Below are 26,404 nucleotides of genomic sequence, written 5' to 3' on the forward strand. Positions count from 1 at the left end.
TGAGGCAAGGGAAAGAGCGGTGCTGCCCCCGACGATGTCACAGGCCACGATCTCGCTGATTCTGAAGCGGGACAAGAACCCGGAGCTGTGTGGGTCCTACAGGTCGATATCCCTGTTGAATGTGGACGCCAAATTGCTGGCCAAAATTTTGTCGTCCAGGATTAACGATTGTGTTCTGGACGTTATTGGGGAGGACCAGACGGGGTTTGTTAAGGGTAGGCAGTTGGTGGCCAATGTAAGAAGGTTGTTAAACGTGATCATGATGCCCCCGGAAGGTAGGGAGGTGGAGGTAGGCAATGAATGCAGAAAAGGCTTTTGATCGGGTAGAATGGGATTATCTGTGGGAGGTACTGGGACGGTTCGTATCTGGGCGGGTCAGGTTGCTGTATCAGGCTCCTGTGGCAAGCGTACAGATGAATAGGACAACATCGGACTATTTAAACTGCACCGGGGGACGAGACAGGGATGCCCTCTCTCCCCACTGTTGTTCGCGCTAGCTATAGAGCTGTTGGCAATTGCTCTGAGAGCCTCAAGGCGCTGGAGGGGGCATGGAGCACAGAGTCTTGCTATATGCAGACAACCTGCTTCTGTATGTATCGGACCCAATAGAGGGGATGGAAGAAATCATGAGGATTCTAGGGGAATTTGGCTGGTTTTTGGGGTATAAGCTAAATATGGGGAAAAGTGAGATATTTGTGGTCCAGGCGAGCGGACAGGAGAGGCGATTGGGGGAGCTGCTGTTTACATTAGTAGGGGGAAGCTTTAGGTACCTAGGCATTCAAGTGGCGCGGGAATGGTCCTCCCGAGATCCCTGTTCGTGTTTCAATAACTCCCCATCTTTATTCTGCGGTCCTTTTTTAAGCGGGTCACCAGAGTGATCACGGGCTTCGTCTGGGTGGGCAAGACCCCGCGAGTAAGGAAGGTAATGCTTGAGCGAAGTCGGGGAGATGGCGGGCTGGCGCTGCCAAATTTTAGTAACTATTACTGGGCGGCGAATATAGCCATGATCTGGAAGTGGGTGGTAGGGGAGGGGTCAGCATGGGAGTGTATGGAGGCGGCTTCATGCAAGGGCACCAGTCTGGGGGCGTGGGTAACTGCGCCTCTGCCGTTTCCCGCCGGCACGGTACTCCACCAGCCCCGTGGTGGTGGCGGCTCTGAGAGTCTGGGGGCAATGGAGGAGACATGTGGGAGCAGAGGGAGCATCGGTCTGGTCCTGAATCTGTAATAATCACCGGTTTGCCCCGTGAAGTATGGATGCGGGGTTCCGGATATGGCGGAGAGCAGGGATTGAGAGGGTGGGGGATATGTTTATAGAGGGGAGCTTTCCGAGTATGAGGGCGCTGGAGGAAAAGTTTGGGTTGGTGAGGGGAAACAAATTCAGGTATCTGCAGGTGCGGGGCTTCCTACGTGAACAGGTGTCAACCTTCCCGCTCCTACCGCTAAGGGGGATTCAGGACAGGGTAGTTTCCAGAGGGTAGGTAGGAGAAGGGAGCGTCTTGGACATTTACAAGGAACTTATGGGGTCGGAGGAGACGCAGACCGAGGAGCTGAAGCGCAAGTGGGAGGAGGGGCTGGGAGGAGATAGAGGATGGTCTGTAGGCGGACATGTTGAGTAGAGTCAACGCGTCCGCAACATGTGCCAGGCTCAGCCTGATACAATTCAAGGTTGTTCACCAGGCTCATATGACAGCGGCCCGGAGGAGCAGATTCTTTGGGGTGGGAGACAGGTGTGCAAAATGGACCAGTGAACCATGTCCACATGTTCTGGGCATGTCCGTAGCTCAGGGGATTTTGGCAGGGGTTTGCAGATGTCATGTCATGGTGTTAAAAACAAGGTGGCACTGAGTCCAGAGGTGGCGATTTTCGGGGTGTCAGAAGACCCGGGAATTCAGGAGGAGAAAGAGGCAGACGTTCTGGCCTTTGCTTTCCTGGTAGCCCGGAGACGGATACTAATAGCTTGGAGGGACTCAAAGCCCCCGAAGACGGAGACCTGGCTATCGGACGTGGCTAGCTTTCTCTGTTTGGAGAAAATCAAGTGCGCCTTGAGAGGGTCACTGTTAGGGTTCGCCCGGAGGTGGCAACCGTTCATCGACTTCTTCGCGAAAAATTAATCGTCTTCGCGGAAAATTAATCGTCGGGGGGGGGGTTAGTTTAGCTTAGAGTAGGGGGTTAATTAAGGTGGGACCTGTAAGGGAGGGAGACGGCTTTTGCACTATGTTTATAATTTCATGTACAATGTTTATTTTGTTGTTGTTATAATACCAAAAATACCTCAATAAAATGTTTATTTTTTAAAAAGTGTGACCCTCTGTCACTTCCTACTATTCCCTCCTCTTGCCCAAACACCCGTGATTTCCCCCACGCACCTGCTCCCGTGACTTCTCTGACCCCTTAATTTACCTACTAGTCAATACCCTTCACTCCACCCCTAAACTCCCGTCATTACCCCTTCTCTTTCTTTCTAAACTGTCCATTTAATATAATAATCTAATATAATCTTCATTAGTATCACAAGTAGGCTTACATTAACACTGCAATGAAATTACTGTGGAAATCCCCTAGTCGTCACATTCCGGCGCCTGTTCGGGTACACTGAGGGAGAATTCAGAATGCCCAATTCACCTAACAAGTACATCTTTCGGGACTTGTGGGAGGAAACCGGAGCACCCGGAGGAAACCCACACAGACACGGGGAGAACGCGCAGACTCCGCACAACAGTGACCCAAGCAGGGAATCGAACCCTGGCTCTGTGAAGCAACGGTGCTAACCACTGTGCCACCGTGCCGCCCCATGTATCCTGCTCATGTATCCTGCACACTCTCTTGCTCTACTGTCAGTGCCTCACCATTAACTCCCAATTAGCTCTCACTTGCTGCCTCCAAGAAGCCATTGCTGCATCCAAGTTGAGAAATGTTGGCTCCCATCCAATCACGAGTGCTTTCTGTCATGCACACAGATTCAATCTGCTAAGGAACATCTAAATTGTTTTAAGTCACAAACTCCATTGTAGTTTATTAAGCAAAGGGCTTAGATCAAACAAACATTTTTTTAAAAAAAAACTTTTATTAAGGCATTTCTGATTTTATAACAATAAACAATACAAATACAAATGTATACAAAGTTCAGTGCGCAACACATCCCTCCATCTCCCATTGTTCCCACCTACTCTAAACACAAAGATCAATCAAACATTAATTGTTCCTTGGTGAGGAAACTTTTTTAAAAATAAATTTAGTGTACTCAATTCATTTTTTCCAATTAAGGGGCAATTTAGCGTGGCCAATCCACCCACCCTGCACATCTTTGTGTTGTGGGGGTGAAACCCACGCAGGCACGGGGAGAATGTGCAAACTCCACACGGACAGTGACCCAGAGCTGGGATTGAACCTGGGTTCTCGGCACCGCGAGGCAGCTTTGCTAATCACTGCGTCACCGTGCTGCCTGTGGTCAGGAAACTTTGCAAAGTAGAAAGAACTTACAATTTTCAGTCATAAGTTTAAAAATTATTTTGCATCTGTAATATAGTCTGACATCTAGAAGCAATACCTGCACACACTGGCCATCCTTTTTACTATATTACTGTCAGATATCTCATAAAATAGCTCGCAATAAGTCTGATTGTATACTTATTAACAACACCTCCTCCACGATAGTCCTCAATACCGGGGCCCCGCAAGACTGCGTACTTAGCCCCCTACTATACTCCCTATACACACACGACTGTGTGGCAAAATTTGGCTCCAACTCCATCTACAAGTTTGCTGATGACACGACCGTCGGATCCTGAACAACGATGAGTCAGAATAGAGGGAGATAGAGAAACTAGTGGAGTGGTGGAACTACAACAATCTCTCCCTCAAAGTCAGCAAAACTAAAGAGCTGGTCATTGACTTCAGGAAGCGAAATATCGTACACACCCCTGTCTGCATCAATGGTGCTGAGGTGGAGATGGTTGACAGCTTCAAATTCTGAGGTGTAAACATCACCAAAAATCTGTCCTGCTCAATCCACATCAACGCTACGTCCAAGAAAGCACAACAGCGCCTATACTTCCTCAGGAAACTAAGGAAATTTGGCATGTCCACACTGGCTCTTACCAACTTTTACAGATGCACCATAGAAAGCATCCTATCAGGCTGCATCACAGCCTGGTATGGTAACTGCTCGACCCAACACGAAGAAACTTCAGAGAGTTGTGAACACAGCTCAGTCCATCACACAAACCTGCCTCCCATCCATTGACTCCATCTACACCTCCCGCCTTAGGAAAGCGGACAGTATAATCTTTAAAAAAAATATATATTTATTAAAGTTTTTTAACAGCACAATTTTTTCCCCTTACAAACAATAACCCCCCCCCCGTAACGAAATAACACAAAATCGCACTGACCAAGATATATACATGGCAAAATGGTATATTTACATAGCTTTATACACTGGCTCTCGCCCGCATGTGCCAGTTTCCCCCACCCTCCATGTTATCTCCTGCTCCTCCATCCCCTCAAACAATCTCTCGTTCCCCCCCCCACATGGTTGCTGCTGCTGCTGCTGACCGACCTTCCTCTAACGCTCCGCGAGGTAGTCTAGGAACGGTTACCACCGCCTTTAGAACCCCTGCGCAGACCCTCTCAAAGCGAACTTAATCCTCTCCAGCTTTATGAACCCAGCCATGTCGTTTATCCAGGCCTCCATGCTGGGGGGCTTCACCTCCTTCCACATTAGCAAGATCCTTCGCCGGGCTACTAGGGATGCAAAGGCCAGAATTCCGGCCTCTTTCGCCTCCTGCACTCCCGGCTCATCCACTACTCCGAATATTGCTAGCCCCCAGCTTGGCTTGACCCGGACTTTCACCACCTGAGATATTGCTCCCGCCACTCCTCATAGAATTTACAGTGCAGAAGGAGGCCATTCGGCCCATCGAGTCTGCACCGGCTCTTGGAAAGAGCACCCTACCCAAGGTCAACACCGCCACCCTATCCCCATAACCCAGTAACCCCACCCAACACTAAGGGCAATTTTGGACACTAAGGGCAATTTATCATGGCCAATCCACCTAACCTGCACATCTTTGGACTGTGGGAGGAAACCGGAGCACCCGGAGAAAACCCACGCACACACGGGGAGGATGTGCAGACTCCGCACAGACAGTGACCCAAGCTGGAATCGAACCTGGGACCCTGGAGCTGTGAAGCAATTGTGCTATCCACAAGGCTACCGTGCTGCCCCCTTCAAGCGACCCTCAGACAGGCGTAGCCCCGGGAGGAACCCGGGGCCGCAAAGTGCGTTCAAAGTGTCGATGATCAATGTGTCCTGCAATTCACATTAATTCTCGCAGCTAGCTGCGTTCTTCATCGACGCACGAGCCGAGTGATCCACCGCTAAGAGTTACCAGAACCCCTCCAGTGCCGGGCATGACCAAAACATATGGACATGGTTCTCCGGACTCCCTGAACACCTTCCACATCTGTCCTCTACCCCAAAGAACCTACTCAACCTCGCCCCCGTCAAGTGCGCTCTGTGAACCACCTTAAATTGTATCAGGCTGAGCCTGGCACACGAGGAGGAGGAATTAACCCTACCTAGGGCCTCAGCCCACAAACCTTCCTCTATCTCCTCACCCAGCTCCACCTCCCATTTACCCTTCAACTCTTCTGCTAGGGCTTCCCCCTCTTCTTTCATCTCTTGGTGTATTGCCAAAACCTTGCCCTCCCCGACCCATACACCCGAGATCACCCTATCTTGAATTTCTTGTGCCGGGAGCAACGGGAATTCCCTGACCTGTCGCCTCACAAAAGCCCTCACCTGAATATATCTAAATGCATTTCTCGGGGGTAACTCAAACTTCTCCTCCAGTGCCCCTAGGCTCGCAAATGTCCCGTCAATGAACTGGTCCCCCATTCTTCTAATCCCCGCCCGATGCCAGCCCTGGAACCCCCCCGTCCATCTTCCCCGGGACAAACCGGTGGTTACCCCTGATCGGGGACCACACCGAGGCTCCCATTGCACCCCTGTGCCGTCTCCACTGGCCCCAAATCCTTAACGTTGCCGCCACCACCGGGCTCGTGGTATACTTTGATGGCGAGAACGGCAGCGGTGCCGTCACCAACGCCCCTAAGCTCGTTCCTTTACAGGACGCCATCTCCATCCTCTTCCATGCCGCCCCTCTCCCTCCATAACCCACTTGCGGATCATCGCCACATTTGCTGCCCTGTAGTAGCTCCCTAGGTTTGGCTGCGCCAGCCCTCCTCGGTCCCTACTGCGTTCCAGGAACCCTCTCCTTACCCTCGGGGTCTTATTAGCCCACACAAACCCCATAATACTCCTACCTACTCTCTTGAAAAAGCCCTTGGTGATCACGATGGGAAGGCACTGAAACACAAACAAAAACCTCGGAAGGACCACCATTTGACCGACTGCACTCTACCCGCCAACGAGAGCGGCAACATGTCCCATCTTTTGAAGTCCACCTCCATTTGGTCCACCAACCTCGTCAGATTCAATTTGTGTAGGGCCCCCCAACTCCTGGCTATCTGGATCCCCAGATACCGAAAAAACCCCACCGCCCTCCTCAGCGGTAGGTCCCCTATCCCTCTTTCTTGGTCCCCTGCCTGTAATACAAAAAGCTCACTCTTCCCTACATTGAGCTTATAGCCCGAGAACTCCCCAAACTCCCTTAGAGTCTGCATGACCTCCACCATCCCCTCCATTGGGTCTGCCACGTACAGCAACAGATCATCCGCGTATAGCGACACCCGATGCTCTTCTCCCCCTCAGACCACCCCCCTCCATTTATTAGACTCCCTCAGTAATATGGCCAAGGGTTCGATCGGCAATGCAAACAACAGGGGGGACAGGGGGCACCCCTGTCTCGTCCCTCGGTACAGCCGAAAGTACTCCGACCTCCGCCGGTTCGTCACTACGCTCGCCACCGGGGCGCTGTAAAGGAGCTTAACCCATCTAATAAACCCTCCCCCGAACCCAAACCTACGCAACACCTCCCAGAGGTACTCCCACTCTACTCGGTCAAAGGCCTTTTCCGTGTCCATAGCTGCCACTATCTCCGCCTCTCCCTCCTCCGATGTCATCATTATCACGTTTTAGAGCCGCCGCACATTAGTATTTAATTGCCTGCCCTTTACGAATCCCGTCTGGTCCTCATGAATCACCCCCGGGACACAGTCCTCAATCCTCGTGGCCAGCACTTTTGCCAATAACTTAGCGTCCACATTGAGGAGCGAAATCGGCCTGTACGATCCACATTGCAGTGGATCCTTGTCTCGCTTCAGCATCAAGGAAATTGTCACGTCCGACATTGTCGGGGGCAGGGTCCCCTCCTCTTTTGCCTCGTTAAAGGTCTCACTAGTAGCGGGGCCAACAGGTCCACATACTTTCTATAGAACTCCACCGGGAACCCGTCCGGCCCCGGGGCCTTCCCCGCCTGCATACTCCCCAAACCCTTACTCAGCTCCTCCAACCCGATTGGTGCCCCCAAACCTGCCGCCTCTTGCTCCTCCACCCTCGGGAACCGCAGTTGGTCTAGGAATCGTCTCATCCCCTCTTCCCCCCCTGGGGGCTGGGATCTGTACAGCTCTTCGTAGAAGGCCTTGAATACCTTGTTTATTTTCGTCGCACTCTGAACCGTGGCTCCCCCTCCATCTTTGATTCCCCCTATTTCCCTCGCTGCCGTCCTCTTACGGAGCTGGTGTGCCAGCATCTGACTGGCCTTTTCCCCGTACTCGTAGGTCGCCCCCTGCGCCTTCCTCCACTGTGCCTCCGCCTTCCCCGTGGTCAACAGGTCAAACTCCGTCTGGAGCCGTCGCCTTTCCCCAAGTAATCTTTCCTCCGGGGCCTCTGCGTATGTCCTGTCCACTCGCAAAATCTCCCCCACTAACCTCTCCCTTTCCCTGCCCTCTGTCTTCTCCCTGTGAGCCCTGATGGAGATTAGCTCTCCCCTGACCACCGCCTTCAACCCCTCCCATACCACCCCCACTCGCACCTCCCCGTTGTCGTTGGCCTCCAAGTACCTTTCGATGCACCCCCGCACCTTCTCACACACCACCTCATCTGCCAGCAGTCCCACGTCCAGCCGCCACAGCGGGCGTTGGTCCCTTTCCTCTCCCAGCTCCAGTTCCACCCAGTGCGGGGCATGGGGTCCGAAACGGCTATGGCCGAATACTCCGTCCCCTCCACCCTCGGGATGAGCGCCCTGCCCAGAACAAAGAAATCTATCCGGGAGCAGGCCTTGTGCACGTGGGAAAAGAAAATTCCCTGGCCTGCGGTCTTGCAAACCTCCATGGGTCCACTCCCCCCATCTGATCCATAAACCCCCTGAGCACCTTGGCCGCCGCCGGCCTCTTTCCCATCCTTGATTTGAAGCGGTCCAGTGCTGGATCCAGCACTGTATTGAAGTCCCCTCCCATTATCAGTTTTCCTACCTCCAGGTCCGGAATGCGCCCCAACATGCGCTTCATGAATCCAGCATCATCCCAGTTCGGGGCGTATACATTTACCAACACCACCCACATCCCTTGCAGCCTACCGCTCACCATCACATATCTCCCTCCATTATCCGCTACGATAGTCTTGGCCTCAAACATTCTTTCCCACCAGAATTGCCACCCCTCTATTTATCGCGTCCAGTCCCGAGTGAAATACCTGTCCTACCCATCCCCTTCTTAAACTAACCTGGTCCGCCACCTTCAGGTGTGTCTCTTGGAGCATTGCCACATCTGCCTTCAGTCCCTTCAAGTGCGCGAACACTCGGGCCCTCTTCACCGGCCCATCGACCACCTCTTCTGTGTCCCATTCCCTTTCGGCCAGTGCAGCAGCAAACCCCCCCCCCCCCCCCCCCCCCCCCGCTAGATCCCTATCTAGCTTTTTTGCTCCCCCCATATCACTCCCGTAAGTCAGCTGACACCTGCTGACCCCGGCTTCCCCCGCCATCCCTTTGACCCCCCCGTGTGGGAGTCTCCCCATCAATATACGTTCCTTCGTTCCCCTTCCTGCCTTTCTTCCCGCGCGTGGGAAAAGAACCCCGCGCTTTCCAAAGCCTGCCCCGCCCCCTCTGGCGCAGCTCCTGTTGCGGCCTTGTCTCTCTCCCCCAGCCCATATAACATTCCCTGCGCGTGATTGACCCCCTATATACAACAACCATCATACTTCAACCGTCAAACACCCCCCACCCTCATAAACCCTCAATTAGAGTCCAATTTTTCAGCTAGTATAAAGGTCCACGCCTCTTTGGGCATTTTGAAGTAGTGGTGGTGGCCATTATGTGTAACCCACAGTCGCGCTGGCTGCAACATTCCAAATTTCACTCCTTTCCGATGCAGCACCGCTTTGGCCCGGTTGAAACCCGCTCTCCGCTTAGCGACCTCCGTGCTCCAGTCCAGGTATATTCTAATCTCAGCATTGTCCCACTTGCTGCTCCGCTCCTTCTTGGCCCATTTCAGGACCCTCTCTCTGTCCGTAAACCGGTGAAATCTCACCACCATCGCCCTTGGCGGCTCGTTTGCTTTGGGCTTCCTCGCCAGCACCCGGTGCGCCCCTTCCAGCTCCAACAACCTCGGGGGGCCCTCCGCGCCCATCAGCGCCCCAATCATTGTGCCCGCATATGCCGCGGCGTCGGCCCCCTCCACTCCTTCTGGGAGACCCAGGATCCTCAGATTATTTCTCCTCGACCTGTTCTCCAGGTCTTCGAGTCTTCCCGCCCACATCTTGTGTAGCGCCTCGTGCCGCTCCACTCTCACCACCAGGCTCAAGAGCTCGTCCTCATTCTCACTCACTTTGTCCTGGATCTCCTGGATCTTCACCTCGTGGGCTTTCTGGGTTGCCCAAAGTCCTTCAATTATTGCCAACATAGGCGCCACCATCTCCTTACGCAGCTCCTCGAAGCAGCGCTTGATGAATTCCTGCATCTCCTCTTTGTCCCCGGCCGCCGCCATTTTGCTTGTTTTCCCTCTCTTCTCCCGCTGCTCCAATGCCACTTTTTTGGCCGTTTCGCTGCGGGTCCGGTCCATACAAGTTGGTAGGGGACCTCTCTCCTCTCTTCCCCACGGGTTGGCTGTAAAAAACGTTCCGTTGGGGCTCTTCTATCGAGCCCGAAAGTCCGTGTTCGTGGGAGCTGCTGAATCGTGCCGCTTAGCTCCGCATAGCCGCAACCGGAACTCAGCGGACAGCATAATCAAAGACTCCTCCCACCCACGTTATTCTCCAACTTCTTCCACCGGGCAGGAGATGCAAAAGTCTGAGAACACGCACTAACAGGTTCAAAAACAGCTTCTTCCCTGTGGTTACCAGACTCCTGAATGACCCTCTTATGGACTGAACTGATCTATTCACACATCTTCTTTACTCCGTATACTCACCCAATGTCTATGTATTTACTTTGTGTATTTATCATATGTTCTATGTTTTTTCATGTATGGAACAATCTGTCTGGACTGTTTGCAAAACAATACTTTTCACTGTACCTCGGTACACGTGACAATAAATCAAATAAATTATTATAATGGCAAGGGCATTATGTCAAATGATGCACAGTTCAGCTGAGAGGCTGGTATAGCACAGTGGGCTAAACAGCTGGCTTGTAATGCAGAACAAGGCCAGCAGCACGGGTTCAAATTCCCGTACCAGCCTCCCCGAACAGGCGCCGGAATGTGGCGACTTGGGGCTTTTCACAGTAACTTCATTGAAGCCTACTTGTGACAATAAACTATTATTATTAGGTGTCATTGTGTGCCTATAAAGTCTGAGGTTCCAGCTATTGTTATTAACAAAGGAACACGTTCTTTCTTCAGATACTAGCCGAAGCGTTTCAGAATGTTTGGTTAGACATCATGAAGAATCCAGCCCCGGGTCACAGACTGTGTGGAGTTTGCACATTCTCCCGGTGTCTGCGTGGGTCTCACCCCCACAACCCAAATGTGTTACAGGCTCGGTACACTCGCCACGCAGGAGCAGAAGTAGGCCCATCGAAAATGCTCCGCTATTCAATGTGATCATTTTTTAAAAAATCTTTTAAAAAAATAAAAAGATTTAGAGTACCCAATTCATTTTTTTCCAATTAAGGGGCAATTTATCGTGGCCAATCCACCTAGCTTGCACATTTTTTTTTTAGGTTGTGAGGGCGAAACCCACGCAAACACGGGGAGAATGTGCAAACTCCACATGGACAGTGACCCAGAACTAGAATCGAACCTGGGACCTCGGCACCATGAGGCAGCAGGCTAACCCACTGCTCCACTGTGCTGCCCTTTCAATGTGATCATGGCTGATTTAATATAATCCTCAACTCTACTTTCCCGCCTTATCCCATAACCCTTGATTAAAAATCTGTACATCTCAGCATTGAACATACTTAACGACCCAGCTTCTACAGCCCTCTGAGGTAAAGAATTCTCTCGATTCATTACCTTCTGAGAGAAGATATTCTTCCTCATCTCTGTCTTAAATTGCCGACCCCTTCCTCTGCCATTCCCCACAACGGGAAACAATCTCTTAGCACCTGCCCTGTCAAGCCCCCTCAGAATCCTATATGTTTCAATAAAGACGCCTCTCACTCTTCTAAACTTCAGGCATGATGCAGCCAAGTATACCAATGACTTGCCCCGAGTTACAAAATCTGAGAGAAGCAAGTGACAGTAAGTGATTGTGACACTGATGGGAAGTTCATGCCATAGACGAGACTTTTAAGCTCCTATTTTAACTCAGGGGGAAAAATGCAGGGCCTGGGGCAGATGGAGAGCTCAAATGACAATATTGCCAATGAGGCCTCGGCCATTTCAACTCGTGGGCTTCATTACCGTGTTGCAGCATGGATTCCCGCCCAAATTCAGAAGAAATGCCACGGAGGTCGATGGGCAGGAATTGGCCCAAGAGGAGGCTTCTGTCGAGGTCCTGAAGGAACCGGAAATGGTACTGAAGTAACTTTCCCAGGTCGCTTTGATGGCCACAATCCTGCCCGGCTGCCAGATTCCATTAGCACGCTCAGCACGGATCACATTGAAATCTGAATGGCGCCAGTGGACTCAGACCTTTAACTATTTATGAGGCTTCTGCCTGTCTATTCTGTGACTGGCAGAACCAGCACCTAAAATGGAGGTGACAAGAATGCAGTGAAAAGCACCTGCTCTCACTTTAACCATCCACCCCATTCCTGCCAGGCCGGCAGAATTAAAATTGAATATATATATATATTTATAATATATTCATTAGGCTACGTTTAGAAATAAAATTACGTAAAGTTGATCATTTATGTACATTTTGACAAGTAATACTTTAAATTTCATTGGAAGTTTTCAAATAATATGTAAACCAGATGGAACATTTTCTTTGGTTCACACTTTTGAAGCCTTTATCCTCTGCTACTTCACTGTTGTCTTCTGACTTCCAAATTTTACAATGATTGCATGTTATGTTCCAATTGGCTTTGCTCTTTGTCTCTGTCTTACATTTCCTTCTTTTTAAAAAATAAATTAAGGGGCAATTTAGCGTGGCCAATCCAGCTACCCTGCTCATCATTTAGGGTTGTGGGGGTGAGACCCACGCAGACACGGGGAGAATGTGTAAACTCCACACCGACAGTGACCCGGGGCCGGGATCGAAACAGGGTCCTCAGCGCCGTGAGGCAGCAGTGCCTTACTTTTCCTTCTTTCAAGTAATGCTTACTTGCTTATGCTCAAATTAATTTAAATCAGCAGTGATAACAAGCAGCAGTCAGGTCTCTGTCTGCAGCTATTAGGTTATAGCCTGGGTACGGCACTCAAATCGTGTACTCAAATATTTTATCAGGTATCATGAGACGAGCCAGTGAAACAAAAACCAGGTTCACACACTCGCTACTTTGATCTTTTCCTCAGGAGTTCTCTGCAGGCTCCCACAATCATTAAATAAATAATCAGGGGCACTCCCTTGCTTTTCTTCAAATACTGATGTGGCAACTTTTACAAAAACCTGAGGTATAATGTTATGCTGCCTCATTCAAGAGATGGTTTCTCCTACAGTGCAGCACACCTTTCATACCCTCTCTGGAACAATGCTTGAATCCACAACCTTCCAACTCAGAAGTAGGAGGGTGACCACTGAGCCAAGGCTGACACGTTGCTTAAGATAATTTTAGGCTCGACAAGTCGTACCTGGCCATTCCAGACTACACTTCCCTCTATGAAGGAGTGAAAACCCGACCAGCTTGACTCCAGCAGTCCCTGTGTCATATTATGTTCTAACGAGCGTTGACTGGTATAAGGTGGGACTTCCGTCACTCACCCGGGAGGAAGTCCCGCCTTGGAGAACGGCCAGCCATTCAAATTGGCCGGCAGCTCTCCAAGGTGTTTGTGGCACCTTGCTGAGTATATTTTCCTACGTTACAATCGCGCGAAAACCTTTAAGAAGTACTTCTATGGCTGTGAAACAGTAGGGGTGTCCTGTGAATATTAAAGGCACACTATAAACGGAAGTTATTTTGATCAATTCGACATAAAAATCCAATGAGCCTGCAGAGAAGCCTTCATTGTTTTTTTTTACGGAATTGCTGTGAATTGCCGTTATGTTAAGCAATAGTTCAATGGATTAACCATTTTAATGTAATTAGATCAAACCTCTTAACAACAGCAATGCATGACTGTGTGAAAGAAAAAGTCTTGCATTTATTTAGCACATTTCACAACCTGAGGAGGACACACGATACTTTACTTGGTAAATCCTGCCCGGCTGCCAGATTTCATTAGCACGCTCAGCACGGATCACATTGAAATCTGAATGGCGCCAGTGGACTCAGACCTTTAACTATTTACGAGGCTTCTGCCTGTCTATTCTGTATTCCAGAAAAACAAGATGCTCCTGTTTAACCTGTGCAACTCTTTCCAGAGTTAATTGGGGACTACTATGTGGGGTAAGGTGAAAATCCTCTCAGATTTATGCCACGTAACTGCACTCGAAGGGCTCATATTGAAATTCTGAAACTTCATTTTGCTCTTTGATGAATGTATTGTGGAATTTTGATTATTTTTTACGTTCTGCAAACATTCTCTCGAACCCCATGCTCACACTCAGCCTTTGTGATGCTCAGCAACTGGCAGAAGGATGGTTCTTATTTAATTCCTAAAACCACAATAGTCAAAGAAGAATCTACTTGATGATATTGATACAATCTGCAAAATCACTACATAGTGACAGAATTGTAGAATAAGCATATTTGTTATCATTGTACTATAAACAAGCTAAATAAACCCACAAAAACAAACCAACGGCCTCCAACCAACAAAGATTTAAACAATGCCAAAAGAATTTTCCATACACTGCACAATGCTAATGAAAATCTCTCAGTAAAGTGGACTGATTGTCAAAGAAATACGGTTCATGAAGTTTAAGGTCAAACCACCAATGTTTCTGAAATGTTTGCAATGAACAAACATTTGAATAGGTTTGCTGAAAGTGAGATAAAATGATGGGGTAGAACAGGGTGGCTAAGTTAGATGTATTAGTATCAACATAACAAAGCTAGGTTTTAGCATGCCTAGAACGTGGGAGTGGAAATTGGAACACTTCATAGAATCATGGAATCCCTACAGTGCAGAAGGAGGCCATTCGGCCCAACAGGTCTGCACTGACCCTCTGAAAGAGCAACCTACCTAGGCCCACTCCCCCACCCTATCCTTGTAACCGCACCTAACCTGCACATCTTTGGACTGTGGGAGGAAACCGGAGCACCTGGAGGAAGCCCAGGCAGACATGGGGAGAAAGTGAAAACTCTACATGGACAGTCACCCAAGGCCAGAATTGAACCCAGGTCCCTGGCACTGTGAGGCAGTAGTGCTAACCTTTGTGCCACCCTGCCGCCCATTTCTACTGATTTATCCGGAACTTGGCCTTTCCTTTTAGTCTATTCCTTTAAACTGTCTGGATGCATAATCAATGTTAATCAACCTTTGCGCAGGTGAAGGAGACATAGCCTGAGTGAGTGAGACACAGCCGGAGTGGGAGTTGGAACTTGGTAATTTGGGCATTGCGGTAATTCGGCGCAGAGTGGGAGGAGGTGAAAAGTGACGTCACATGAAAGCTGTAACCTGATTGGCTGATAGGGAATCTGCACTAAATTTAAAAATTAAACATTGTTAAACTAATTAAACATAATTAATTACTTAATTACTTTAGAGCGGTATCTAAGCTAGAGATCGGAGAGTACTGTATTTAGCATTTACATTTATAGTAGAAATCTATTACTAGGAATCATATAGTTAACAGTAACTATTAAAAAATTTTTTTTTAATGTTTTAACTTAATTTACTAATTAATTAACGTAATGTCAATTAGAGGGGCGCAGTGCTCTGACTGTGAGATGTGGCAGGTCCGGGAGGCTTCCAGTGTTCTGGATGGCTACATCTGCAGAAAGTGCACCCAAGTGGAGCTCCTCACAGACCCCTTGGTGCGGTTGGAGCAGCAGTTGGATGCATTTCGGAGCATGCAGGTAGCGGAAAGCGTCATAGATAGCAGTTATATAAATGTGGTCACACCCATTGTGCAGGCAGAGAAATGGGTGACCACCAGAAGGGGCAGGCAGTCAGTGCAGGAATCTCCTCTGGTTGTCCCACTCTTGATACTGTCGGGGGGAATAGCCTATCAGGGGAAAACCGCAGCAGCCAGAGCAGTGGCACCACGGCTGGCTCTGATGTTCAGCAGGGAGGGTCAAAGCGCAGAAGAGCAATAGTCATAGGGGACTCTATAGTCAGGGGCACAGACAGGCGCTTCTATGGACATGAAAGAGACTCCAGGATGGTATGTTGCCTCCCTGGTGCCAGGGTCCAGGATGTCTCAGAACGGGTAGCGGGCATCCTGAAGGGGGAGGGCAAACAGGTAGAGGTCATGTTACATATTGGTACTAACGACATAGGCAGGAAGGGGGATGAGGTCCTGCAGCAGGAGTTCAGCGAGCTAGGCAGAAAGTTAAAAGACAGGACCACAAGGGTTATAATCTCGGGATTGCTCCCTGTGCCACGTGCCAGTGAGGCTAGAAATAGGAAGATAGAGCAGCAAAACACGTGGCTAAACAGCTGGTGTAGGAGGGAGGGTTTCAGTTATCTGGACCACTGGGAGCTCTTCCGGGGCAGGTGTGACCTGTATAAGAAGGACGGCTTGCATCTAAACTGGAGAGGCATAAATATCCTGGCCGTGAGGTTTGCTAGCGTCACACGGGAGGGTTTAAACTAGTATGGCACCGGGTGGGCACCGGAGCAATAGGTTAGAAGGTGAAAAAATTGAGGGGGAACTAGGAAATAGGGCCACTATGACTCAGAGGAAGAGCAGGCAGGGAGATGTTGCTGAAAACAGCGGGACTGGTGGCCTGAAATGCATTTGTTTTAATGCAAGAAGTTAACAGGTAAGGCAGAACTTAGAGCTTGGATTAGTACTTGGAACTATGATGTTGTTGCCATTACAGAGACCTGGTTGAGGGAAGGACAGGATTGGCAGCTAAACATTCCAGGATTTAGATGTTTCAGGCGGGATAGTGGGGGAGATAAAAGGGTGAGGGGTTGCGCTACTGGTTAGGGAGAATATCACAGCTGTATTGCAGGAGGACACCTCAGAGAGCAGCGAGGCAATATGGGTAGAGATCAGGAATAAGAAGGGTGCAGTCACAATGTTGGGGGTTTACTACAGGCCTCCCAACAGCCAGCGGGAGATAGAGGAGCAGATAGGTAGACAGATTTTGGAAAGGTGTAAAAGCAACAGGACTGTTGTGATGGGAGACTTTAACTTCCCCAATATTGACTGGGACTCACTTAGTGCTGGGGGCTTGAACGGGGCAGAGTTTGTAAGGAGCATCCAGGAGGGCTTCTTAAAACAATATGTAGATAATCTAACTAGTGCTGTACTGGACCTGGTATTGGGGAATGAGCCCGGCCAGGTGGTAGAAGTTTCAGTAGGGGAGCATTTCGGGAACAGTGACCACATTCAGTAAGTTTTAAAGTGCTGGTGGACAAGGATAAAAGTGGTTCTAGGGTGAATATGCTTAGTTGGGGGAAGGCCAATTATAACAATATTAGGCGGGAACTGAAGAACATAGATTGGGGGCAGATGTTTGAGGGTAAATCAACATCTGACATGTGGGAGGCTTTCAAATGTCAGTTGAAAGAAATTCAGGACCGGCATGTTCCTGTGAGGAAGAAGGATAAATATGGCAAATTTTGCGATCCTTGGATAACGAGGGATATTGTAGGCCTCGTCAAAAAGATAAAGGAGGAATTTGTCAGGACTAGAAGGCTGGGAACAGACAAAGCCTGTGTGGAATATAAGAAAAGTAGGAAGGAACTTAAGCAAGGAGTCAGGAGGGCTAAAAGGGGTCACGAAAAGTAATTGGCAAATAGGGTTATGGAAAATCCCAAGGCTTTTTACACGTGCATAAAAGGCAAGAGGGTAGTCAGGAAAAGGATTGGCCCACTGAAGGACAGGGGAGGGAATCTATGTGTGGAGCCAGAGGAAATGGGCGAGTTACTAAATGAATACTTTGCATCAGTAATCACCAAAGAGAAGGAATTGGAGGATGTTGAGTCTGGAGAAGGGTGTGTGGATAGCCTGGGACGCATTGAGATCCAAAAAGACGAGGTATTGGGCGTCTTGAAAAATATTAAGGTGGATAAGTCCCCAGGGCCTGATGGGATCTACCCCAGAATACTGAAGGAGACAAGAGAGGAAATTGCTGAGGCCTTGACAGAAATCTTTGGATCCTCACTGTCTTCAGGTGATGTCCCGGAGAACTGGAGAATAGACAATGTTGCTCCTTTGGTTAAGAAGGGGTCGTATTAGCGAGAGGCAGCACAGTTTTGTGAAGGGGAGGTCGTGTCTCACTAACGTGATAGAGTTTTTCGAGGAGGTCACAAAGATGATTGATGCAGGTAGGGCAGTGGATGTTGTCTGTATGGACTTCAGTAAGGCCTTTGACACGGTCCCTCATGGCAGACTGGTACAGAAGGTGAAGTCACACGGGATCAGAGGTGACCTGGCAAGGTGGATACAGAACTGGCTAGGTCATAGAAGGCAGAGAGTAGCAATGGAAGGGTGCTTTTCTGATTGGAGGGCTGTGACTAGTGGTGTTCCGCAGGGATCAGTGCTGGGACCTTTGCTGTTCGTAGTATATATAAATGATTTGGAGGAAAATGTAACTGGTCTGATTAGTAAGTTTGCGGACGACACAAAGGTTTGTGGAATTGCGGATAGCGATGAGGAGTATCAGAGGATACAGCAGGATTTAGATTGTTTGGAGACTTGGGCGGCGAGATAACAGATGGAGTTTAATCCGGACAAATGTGAGGTAATGCATTTTGGAAGGTCTAATACAGGTAGGAATATACAGTGATTGGTAGAACCCTCAGGAGTATCGACAGTCAGAGAGATCTTGGAAAAATTGGCAAGTCATGTTGCGGCTGTATAAAACCTAAGTTAGGCCACACTTGGAGTATAGTGTTCAATTCTGGGGCGAAATTCTCCGGAAACGGCGCGATGTCCGCCGACTGGCGCCCAAAACGGCGCAAATCAGACGGGCATCGCGCCGCCCCAAAGGTGCGGAATGCTCCGCATCTTTGGGGGCCGAGCCCCAACCTTAAGGGGCTAGGTCGGCGCCGGACGAATTTCCACCCCGCCAGCTGGCGGAAAAGGCCTTTGGTGCCCCGCCAGCTGGCGCGGAAATGACATCTCCAGGTGGCGCATGCGCGGGAGCGGCCGCTGACAGTTTCCCACGCACGCACAGTTGAGGTAGTCTCTTCTGCCTCCGCCATGGTGGAGACCGTGGCGGAGGCGGAAGGGAAAGGGTGCCCCAACGGCACAGGCCCGCCCGCGGATCGGTGGGCCCCGATCGCGGGCCAGGCCACCGTGGGGGCACCCCCCGGGGTCAGATCGCCCCGCGCCCCCCCCCAGGACCCCAGAGCCCGCCCGCGCCGCCTTGTCCCGCCGATAAGGTAGGTGGTTTAATTTATGCCGGCGGGACAGGCATTTTAGTGGCGGGACTTCGGCCCATCCGGGCCGGAGAATCGCGCGGGGGGGGGCCCGGCCAACCGGCGCGGCGCGATTCCCGCCCCCGCCGAATCTCCGGTGCCAGAGACTTCGGCAACTGGCGGGGGGTCGGGATTCACACCAGCCCCCGGCAATTTTACGTCCCGGCGGGGGGGTCGGAGAATCTCGCCCCTGGTTGCCACACTACCAGAAGGATGTGGAGACTTTAGAGAGGGTGCAGAAGAGATTTACCAGGATGTTGCCTGGTATGGAAGGCATTAGCTATGAGGAGAGGTTGAATAAACTTGGTTTGTTCTCACTGGAACAAAGGAGGTTGAGGAGCGACCTGATGGAGGTCTATAAAATTACGAGGGTCGTAGACAGAGTGGATAGTCAGAGACTTTTTCCCAGGGTAGAGGGGTCAATTGCTAGGGGGCATAGGTTTAAGGTGCGAGGGGCAAGTTTTTGAGTAGATGTGCGAGGCAAGTTTTTTTACACAGAGGGTAGTGGGTGCCTGGAACTCGCTGCCGGAGGAGGTGGTGGAAGCATGGACGATCATGACGTTTAAGGGGCATCTTGACAAATACATGAATAGGGAGGGAATATAGGGATATGGACCCCGGAAGGGTAGAAGATTTTAGTTTAGACGGGCACAGGCTTGGAGGGCCGAAGGGCCTGTTCCTGTGCTGTACTTTTCTTTGTTCTTTGTTCTGAGCATTCTGTAAGTTTACCAACTGCCATCATGGGGGAAGAGAACAGCCCTAATGGTTTAGCTTGGGCCTTGTTTATCTGATCGTGTGGAACTCCTGCTTGACAACTAAGCATCCGGGTGAAAGTCAACTTTATGAGTAAAGCATGGGAAAACATAAATTGGGAAGAAATAAACACAACTGCAGATTTCCATGCAACTGTACACAAATGTACCTCTCAGCCATCGCAGGAGGAAGTGGTCATCCTGAGCAGGAAGGCTAGGCAGGATATCTTGAATATTCTCTCGGAACTGCGGAACAGACAGAAAAAAAATTGTAATTGCTCTGCTTTCATGTACACAGTTCAAAGTCCATCAGCATCTTAATGCATTGTCTGGTTCACCTGGAACTGCAGAGTGCAGAACAAGCACTTATACTGCTTCGTCAGCAACTAGCCCTTCTTTATTTTAAACTATTTGGCTATAAATCTCAGAAGCTATCATCACATGTTTGATATCAAGCATCATAAAGAGCTGTGTGTAATAATCACACCCACTCGTGTTTGGCAGTATTTGCTGCAAGTCAGTGCTTATTGCACGGACTGCATAGGAACTTGTGGGAAATACTGCCTTTGCCAAATAGATGACAGCCAAACATATTTGAAAATTACATCAATCGATAAGAAATGCTTCTGACTAAATATATTGTTTGAACTAAAACAGTGTTGGAGTCTTAAACTAATTACACTAAACACACGTCTGTTCGATGCAGAGAAAGGTCACTGAAGATGAGAGCAAATTCATGTGGAGATTAATTTTTCCTCGGTCTAAATGTGTTACTCATGTTTAATCATGAGTCAGAAAAATTCTCTTTAATAAACAGCCAGTCAGGACATTCATTATGTCTGCAGGATGTGGGTTCTGCGTATAGGGGCTGTTTAGCACAGGGCTAAATCGCTGGCTTTGAAAGCAGACCAAGGCAGGCCAGCAGCACGGTTCAATTCCCGTAACCGCCTCCCCGAACAGGCGCTGGAATGTGGCGACTAGGGGCTTTTCACAGTAACTTCATTGAAGCCTACTTGTGACAAGAAGCCATTTTCATTTCATTTCATTTCATTTCTCAGTGCTCATATTTAACTTTAGCTCAATTAAAAGTTAGTTCCAGTGCATAAGTCTCATGCAACATTTTCTTATAGATCATTGGGGAAGTGTGCTAAAGTTTTTGAATGTCAATTAATAATAGTTTTTTTTTTAAATGTGATTAGTAACTATTTTAAAATGTATTTGTTTTTCCAATTAAGGGGCAATTTAGCGTGGCCAATCCACCAACCTGCACATCTTTGGATTGTGACGGAGAGACCCACGCAGACACGGGGAGAATGTACAAACTCCATGCCAATTAATAATAGTTAAGTGTTAATAGTTACTAATTGCCTCCCCGTGTCTGCGTGGGTCTCACCCCCACAACACAAATATGTGCAGGGTAGGTGGATTGGCCACGCTAAATTGCCCCTTAATTGGAAAAATAAAAAGTTTTTAAAATAGTTACTAATCACAATACAACAAAATCAGTGAGTGAAATATGGAAACTTAGTTGGTTGGGATGCTCATTTTCAACTCTATTATCTGCATTTTAACCAGTCCAAATATTTCTGAGGTGATCAAAATGTGCTCGCTCTAATAGTTACTAATAGCTTTAACTGAAATTAATTTTGCCTATTAGTCCCATTTTCATTATAAATGGGTTTGCCGAACAATGACACTGGAGTACATAGACATAGACATAGAATTTACAGTGCAGAAGGAGGCCATTCGGCCCATCGAGTCTGCACCGGCTCTTGGAAAGAGCACCCTACCCAAGGTCAACACCTCCACCCTATCCCCATAACCCAGTAACCCCACCCAACACTAAGGGCAATTTTGGACACTAAGGGCAATTTATTATGGCCAATCCACCTAACCTGCACATCTTTGGACTGTGGGAGGAAACCGGAGCACCCGGAGGAAACCCACGCACACACAGGGAGGATGTGCAGACTCCGCACAGACAGTGACCCAAGCTGGAATCGAACCTGGGGCCCTGGAGCTGTGAAGCAATTGTGCTACATAATTGGTCACACATCACCCTGAAAACCTATTAAGGATTGACGGTGTTTGGAAAGGGAATATCACACAGGTACAGCGAGAGCTGTTGAGGCTCCAGCTAACTGATGAAATAGCGCAGGGTAAAGTCAATTCACAATGTAAACCATGCGATACCTGATCTGGGAGTTTTCAATGCTGTTCAGCATTGGAACATGCTGAGAAAACACTGTCATCTCTCCCCTTGATTGGCATTAATATCACTACACAAATGACATAAAAATAAAGAATAAACAAAATGCTTCTTCATAAAGCCAAACTCTGTACAAATATCTTTATTGGAACAGCAAGTTTGTTGAGAGTGTGGGAGCTAGCAATGTGCAAAGTTCACATTTTTATTCTTCATGGACTAATAAATTACTTTTTCTTTCAGTTCAGACTTCTTTCTTGAGTAGCCACTCGCAGCAAATCATTTTGTCAAACCATTACACAGAACTTTACAAATTGAGATACATTATGATGATTATATTAATGGCGCACCACCATGCTCCTCCAACCTACAGCGGCAAACCCGCCCCACAATGTGCTGGAAAAGTAATTATTCACAATGAGGTTCAGAAACAATGACTAATTTTCAATCAGCCTTTAGTCTTTTGCCAGTTCCAGCAGAACACTGAGTCAGTTCTTTTAAAAGCTTAGTTTCAAGCACACTTCTGTTTTTCCTTTGTGAGATAGTGGGAAGGTGGTGGATTTGATTTGGTTTGATTTCCAGGCTGATTATCAGCCTACTGCACAGGATTATCAACTCTCCTTCCGTGGCCAACAAGTCCTGGAGTAGGACTTAGGGTCATGATCAGTGTGCCACAAGATCTCCTTAAAACAATCGCGTGAATGAAACTCAAAGAAATTCTGAATATTATGGATTTATTGGGAACCCAAATATTATTCTGTCAGCTGTAAGTGAACTTTGTTGCTAAGCCTTAAATGCTGGACGGTAAAACTGTCCATGGCCCTGGTCAACAGTAGAGAGCAGGCAGCGTAAGAAATGGCTAATTGTTCTGGTTTTATATTCCAGTGTGGGAAAATATAGTACGTTACGGCATAACAAACAGGTTAACTCAAAGAATTATGATCAACGTATTAAATCCTTGTACAGAACGGACCAATGCTTTCAATGAAGAGTGCTGTCCTGACTCAATTCTCACTAAGTAATCTTTTGAACATAAATCCCACATTTGCACTTATCTCTCTCTCTCTTGATAAGCTAAATATTTGCCAACAGCAGATCTATCCTAACCCAAACCCAGAGCATCAAGTGCTTAATTTGCTGGGTGTATCTCTGTACCTCTGATAAAACTGCTGGAGTACACTGGACAATTCAATACATATATTGAGGAATCAGCTAATTGAGAAAGTTGCACATACAGTAGTCCTTATAACACAGAGTAGGTTTGACTGACGGCACCACGGTGATATAAACTTACGTATGGGCTCATCTCTGCCTTACATTAAAGACCTTTGTTCTTGCAATTCTATGGTAATAAAGATCGCAGCAGCGATCCTGTTCAAATATGCAGTTTGCTTACAGGACCCCGGTTTAGAGATGGGATAAAATCAGCATTTTAGTCCATCAATTAGCCAAAGAAGCAATCAAATCAGTGGCATTTTTACTAACCCTGACCCGATCAAGAAACAAATTGTTTCAATTATTACCCCAATGGAAAGAAATCACTGTTTTAATTTTTTTTAATTGTTTTGGAAAGCATTAGTTTTGTACCCATACAAAATTTCCTTGCATTTAGAATTTCTACAGTGTGGAAGGAAGTCATTCGGCCCGTTGAGTCTGCACCTCTGAAAGAGCACACTACCTAGGCCCACTCCCCCACCCTATCCCCATAACCCCAGATAACCTGCACATCTTTGGACACTTAGGGCAATTTAACATGGCCAATCCACCTAATCTGCATATCTTTGGACTGTGGGAGGAAACTGGAACACCCGGAGGAAACCCAGCAGACATGGGGAGAAAGTGCAAACTCCACACAGTCGGCCAAGGCCAGAATTGAACTGGGGTCCCTGGCACTGTGAGGCAGCAGGGCTAACCATTGTGCCACCCTGCCGTCCTCTACTGGTTAGATACACTTTAAGAATGCAAAGATGTATGTGTCTGCAATTATTTTTAACTGAAAATTGCAAATTAAAAAGCTACTGAGGCCTACTTGTGAGAATAAGTGATTATTATTATTATTGATGAATCCTTCAGCTCTCTTCCAGGTCGCTGGTGGTATTCTGGCTCTCAGTGACAGCGACAATTAAAGTAGAGTTAATCCAGCAAATTAGAGATTGACACAAAAGCAAAATACAGCTGGAAATCCTCAGCAGGCCTGACAGCTTCAACGGAGAGAGAAAAAACGAGTTTACTATTTGGGGTTGACTTTTCACAAGAACTGGAAATACTTTGAGACATAACAGGTTTTCAGCAAGTACAAAGGTGGGGCCCAAGGCGTTCTTTAAAAAAGTAAATGTGGTGATCTCGGGATTTGTTTGGGCGGGTAACACCCCGCGGGTGAGGAAGGTGCTACTGGAGCGTGGGGGGGGGGGGCGATAGCTCTTCTGAATTTTATAAATTATTATTGGGTGGCGAATATAGCAATGGTCAGGAAGTGGGTAATGGGGGAGGGGTCATTTGGGAGTGGGTGGAGGCGGCCTCATGTAAAGACACGAGTTTTGGGGCATTGTTAACGGCACCTCTGCCATTCTTGCCGGCCAGGTACTCCACAAGCCCGGTAGTTGTGGCAGCCCTGAGGATGTGTGGATAGTGGCGGCAGCACATGGGACTGGAAGGGACGTTGGTGTGGGCACCGATATGTGGTAACCACCGGTTCGCTCCGGGGGGGTGGGCTCCGGAGGTGGCAGTGGGCGGGGATCGTGGCATTTGGAGATCTCTTTATCGATGGGGGCTTCCCGAGCTTGGAGGAGTTAGAGGAAGGGTTTGAGCTGCCTGGTGGGAATGGGTTCCGGTATCTGTAAGTGAGGGACTTTGTGTGGGGCCAAGTTTTGACCTTCCCGCACCTGCCGCCCCAGGGGCTACAGGATAAGGTGGTGTCGAGAGTAGGAGTAGGGATGGGGAAGGTTCAGAGGTCCACAAGGAACTGATGGAGTGGGAGGGTGCCACGATATGGGAGGTGAAGCGAAAGTGGGAAGAAGAGCTGGGTGGGGAGTTGGAGGCAAGATGATGGGAGGAGGGCCTGAGGTGAGTCAATGCATCCTCGTCCTGTGCCAGACTCAGTCTGATACAATTCAAGGTGATCCACAGGGCGCACATGACAGAAGCCTGGATGAGCAGGCTCTTTGAGGGGGTGGAGGATAGGTGGAGGCGCTGTGCAGGGGGGTCCTGCGAACCATGTCAATATGTTTTGGGCATGTCCAAGGCTGAGGGCTTTCTGGCAGGGATTTGCTGACGTCATGTCAGAGGTATTAAAAGTGAGGGTGGTACCGAGTCCAGAGGTGGCAATCTTTGGCGGGTCGGAAGATCCGGGAGCCAGGGTGTGAGAGAGGCCAATGTCCTGGCCTTTGCCTCCCTCGTGGCCCGGAGACGGATCCTACTATGTTGGAGGGACTTGAAGCCCCCAAAGTCGGGGGTGTGGGTTAGCGACATGGCTGGATCGCTGCAGGGGCTTGCCCGGAGGTGGCAGCCTTCATCGACTTCTTCGAGAAAAATTAAGCTGTCGGCAGGGGGGTGGGGGGGTCGAGTAAGGTCAGGAAAACCAATGGAATGGGGGTTGGAGAAGGTAGTTCTGTTTGTGTAAGCCATGTTGGCTGGGGTTTGTTACTGGGGGTGTGTTGGTTATATTGGGTGGGATTCTCCCTTCTGAGGATTAAGTCCCCACGCCGGCGGGAAAACCGGCGCCAAACACTTCGGCGTCAACAGCCCCAGAAAGTGAGGAATTCTCCGAATTTTCGGGGGCTAGGTGGACGCCTGAGGGGTTGGCGCCGCTCCAGCCAGCGAGTTCGCGCAGGCGCGGAACGGCCGGCGTGATCTCGCGCATGCGCAGTCCGGCCACCATATTTCCGCGCATGCGCTGGTGTTTCCTCTTCGCGCCGCCCCCAGGCAATATGGCGGAGCCCTACAGGGGCCTGGCGCGGAGGAAAGAAGACCCCGACGGAACAAGCCCGCCCGCAGATCGGTAGGCCCCGATCGCGGGCCAGGCCACCCCCGGGGTCGGATCCCCCTGCGCCCCCCCCCCCCCCCCCCCCCCCCCCCCCCGAGTACCGCCCCTGCACACTCACCTGCCAGGTCCTGCCGTGCGTGAGGTGAGTGATTCACGCCAGCAGGACTGGCCAAAACTGGACAGCCGCTCGGCCCATCGGGGCCCGGAGAATCGCCGGGGGGTCCGCTGTCAACGGCCCCCAACCGGCGTGGCGGGAATCCCGCTGCCGCCTGAAAAATGGCGCCGGAGAATAGGGCAGCCAGCGTCAGGGCGGGTTTCGCACCTCCCCCCGGGGATTCTCCGACCCACATGGGACTGGAAGGGACGTTTTTAATCGTCCCCCGGAGGTGGATCACGCATAGAGGGCGCTGAGAAGGAAACCAAAAGCAGGTGAACAACCAAGGACAATGGTGGTATGTCTGCATCAATTCCTGGACA

The 26,404-nt window shown here is 49.4% G+C and overlaps 1 protein-coding gene and 1 non-coding gene across 6 annotated transcripts in view; both read right to left on the reverse strand.

The window, feature by feature from the left end:
* Positions 1 to 26,404, reverse strand: part of LOC140404745 (SEC14-like protein 2) — a 162,131-nt gene that overhangs the window by 112,527 nt on the left and 23,200 nt on the right. For 3 of the 5 annotated variants that reach the window (XM_072493557.1, XM_072493567.1, XM_072493489.1), the window contains exon 2: positions 19,910 to 19,985. In XM_072493557.1, the coding sequence (XP_072349658.1) occupies positions 19,910 to 19,985 (76 nt within the window). Of the gene's footprint in view, positions 1 to 13,137; positions 13,234 to 19,909; positions 19,986 to 21,932; positions 22,019 to 26,404 lie in introns of those variants that run through there. The other 2 variants (XM_072493574.1, XM_072493585.1) reach the window with 2 other exon arrangements.
* On the reverse strand, positions 5,235 to 5,388 carry LOC140430947 (5.8S ribosomal RNA). Its single transcript, XR_011949582.1, has one exon. It is a non-coding gene; the product is annotated as a 5.8S ribosomal RNA (ribosomal RNA).

Source organism: Scyliorhinus torazame, chromosome 1 (assembly GCF_047496885.1).
Source record: "Scyliorhinus torazame isolate Kashiwa2021f chromosome 1, sScyTor2.1, whole genome shotgun sequence".
In the NCBI taxonomy this organism is placed as follows: domain Eukaryota; kingdom Metazoa; phylum Chordata; class Chondrichthyes; order Carcharhiniformes; family Scyliorhinidae; genus Scyliorhinus; species Scyliorhinus torazame.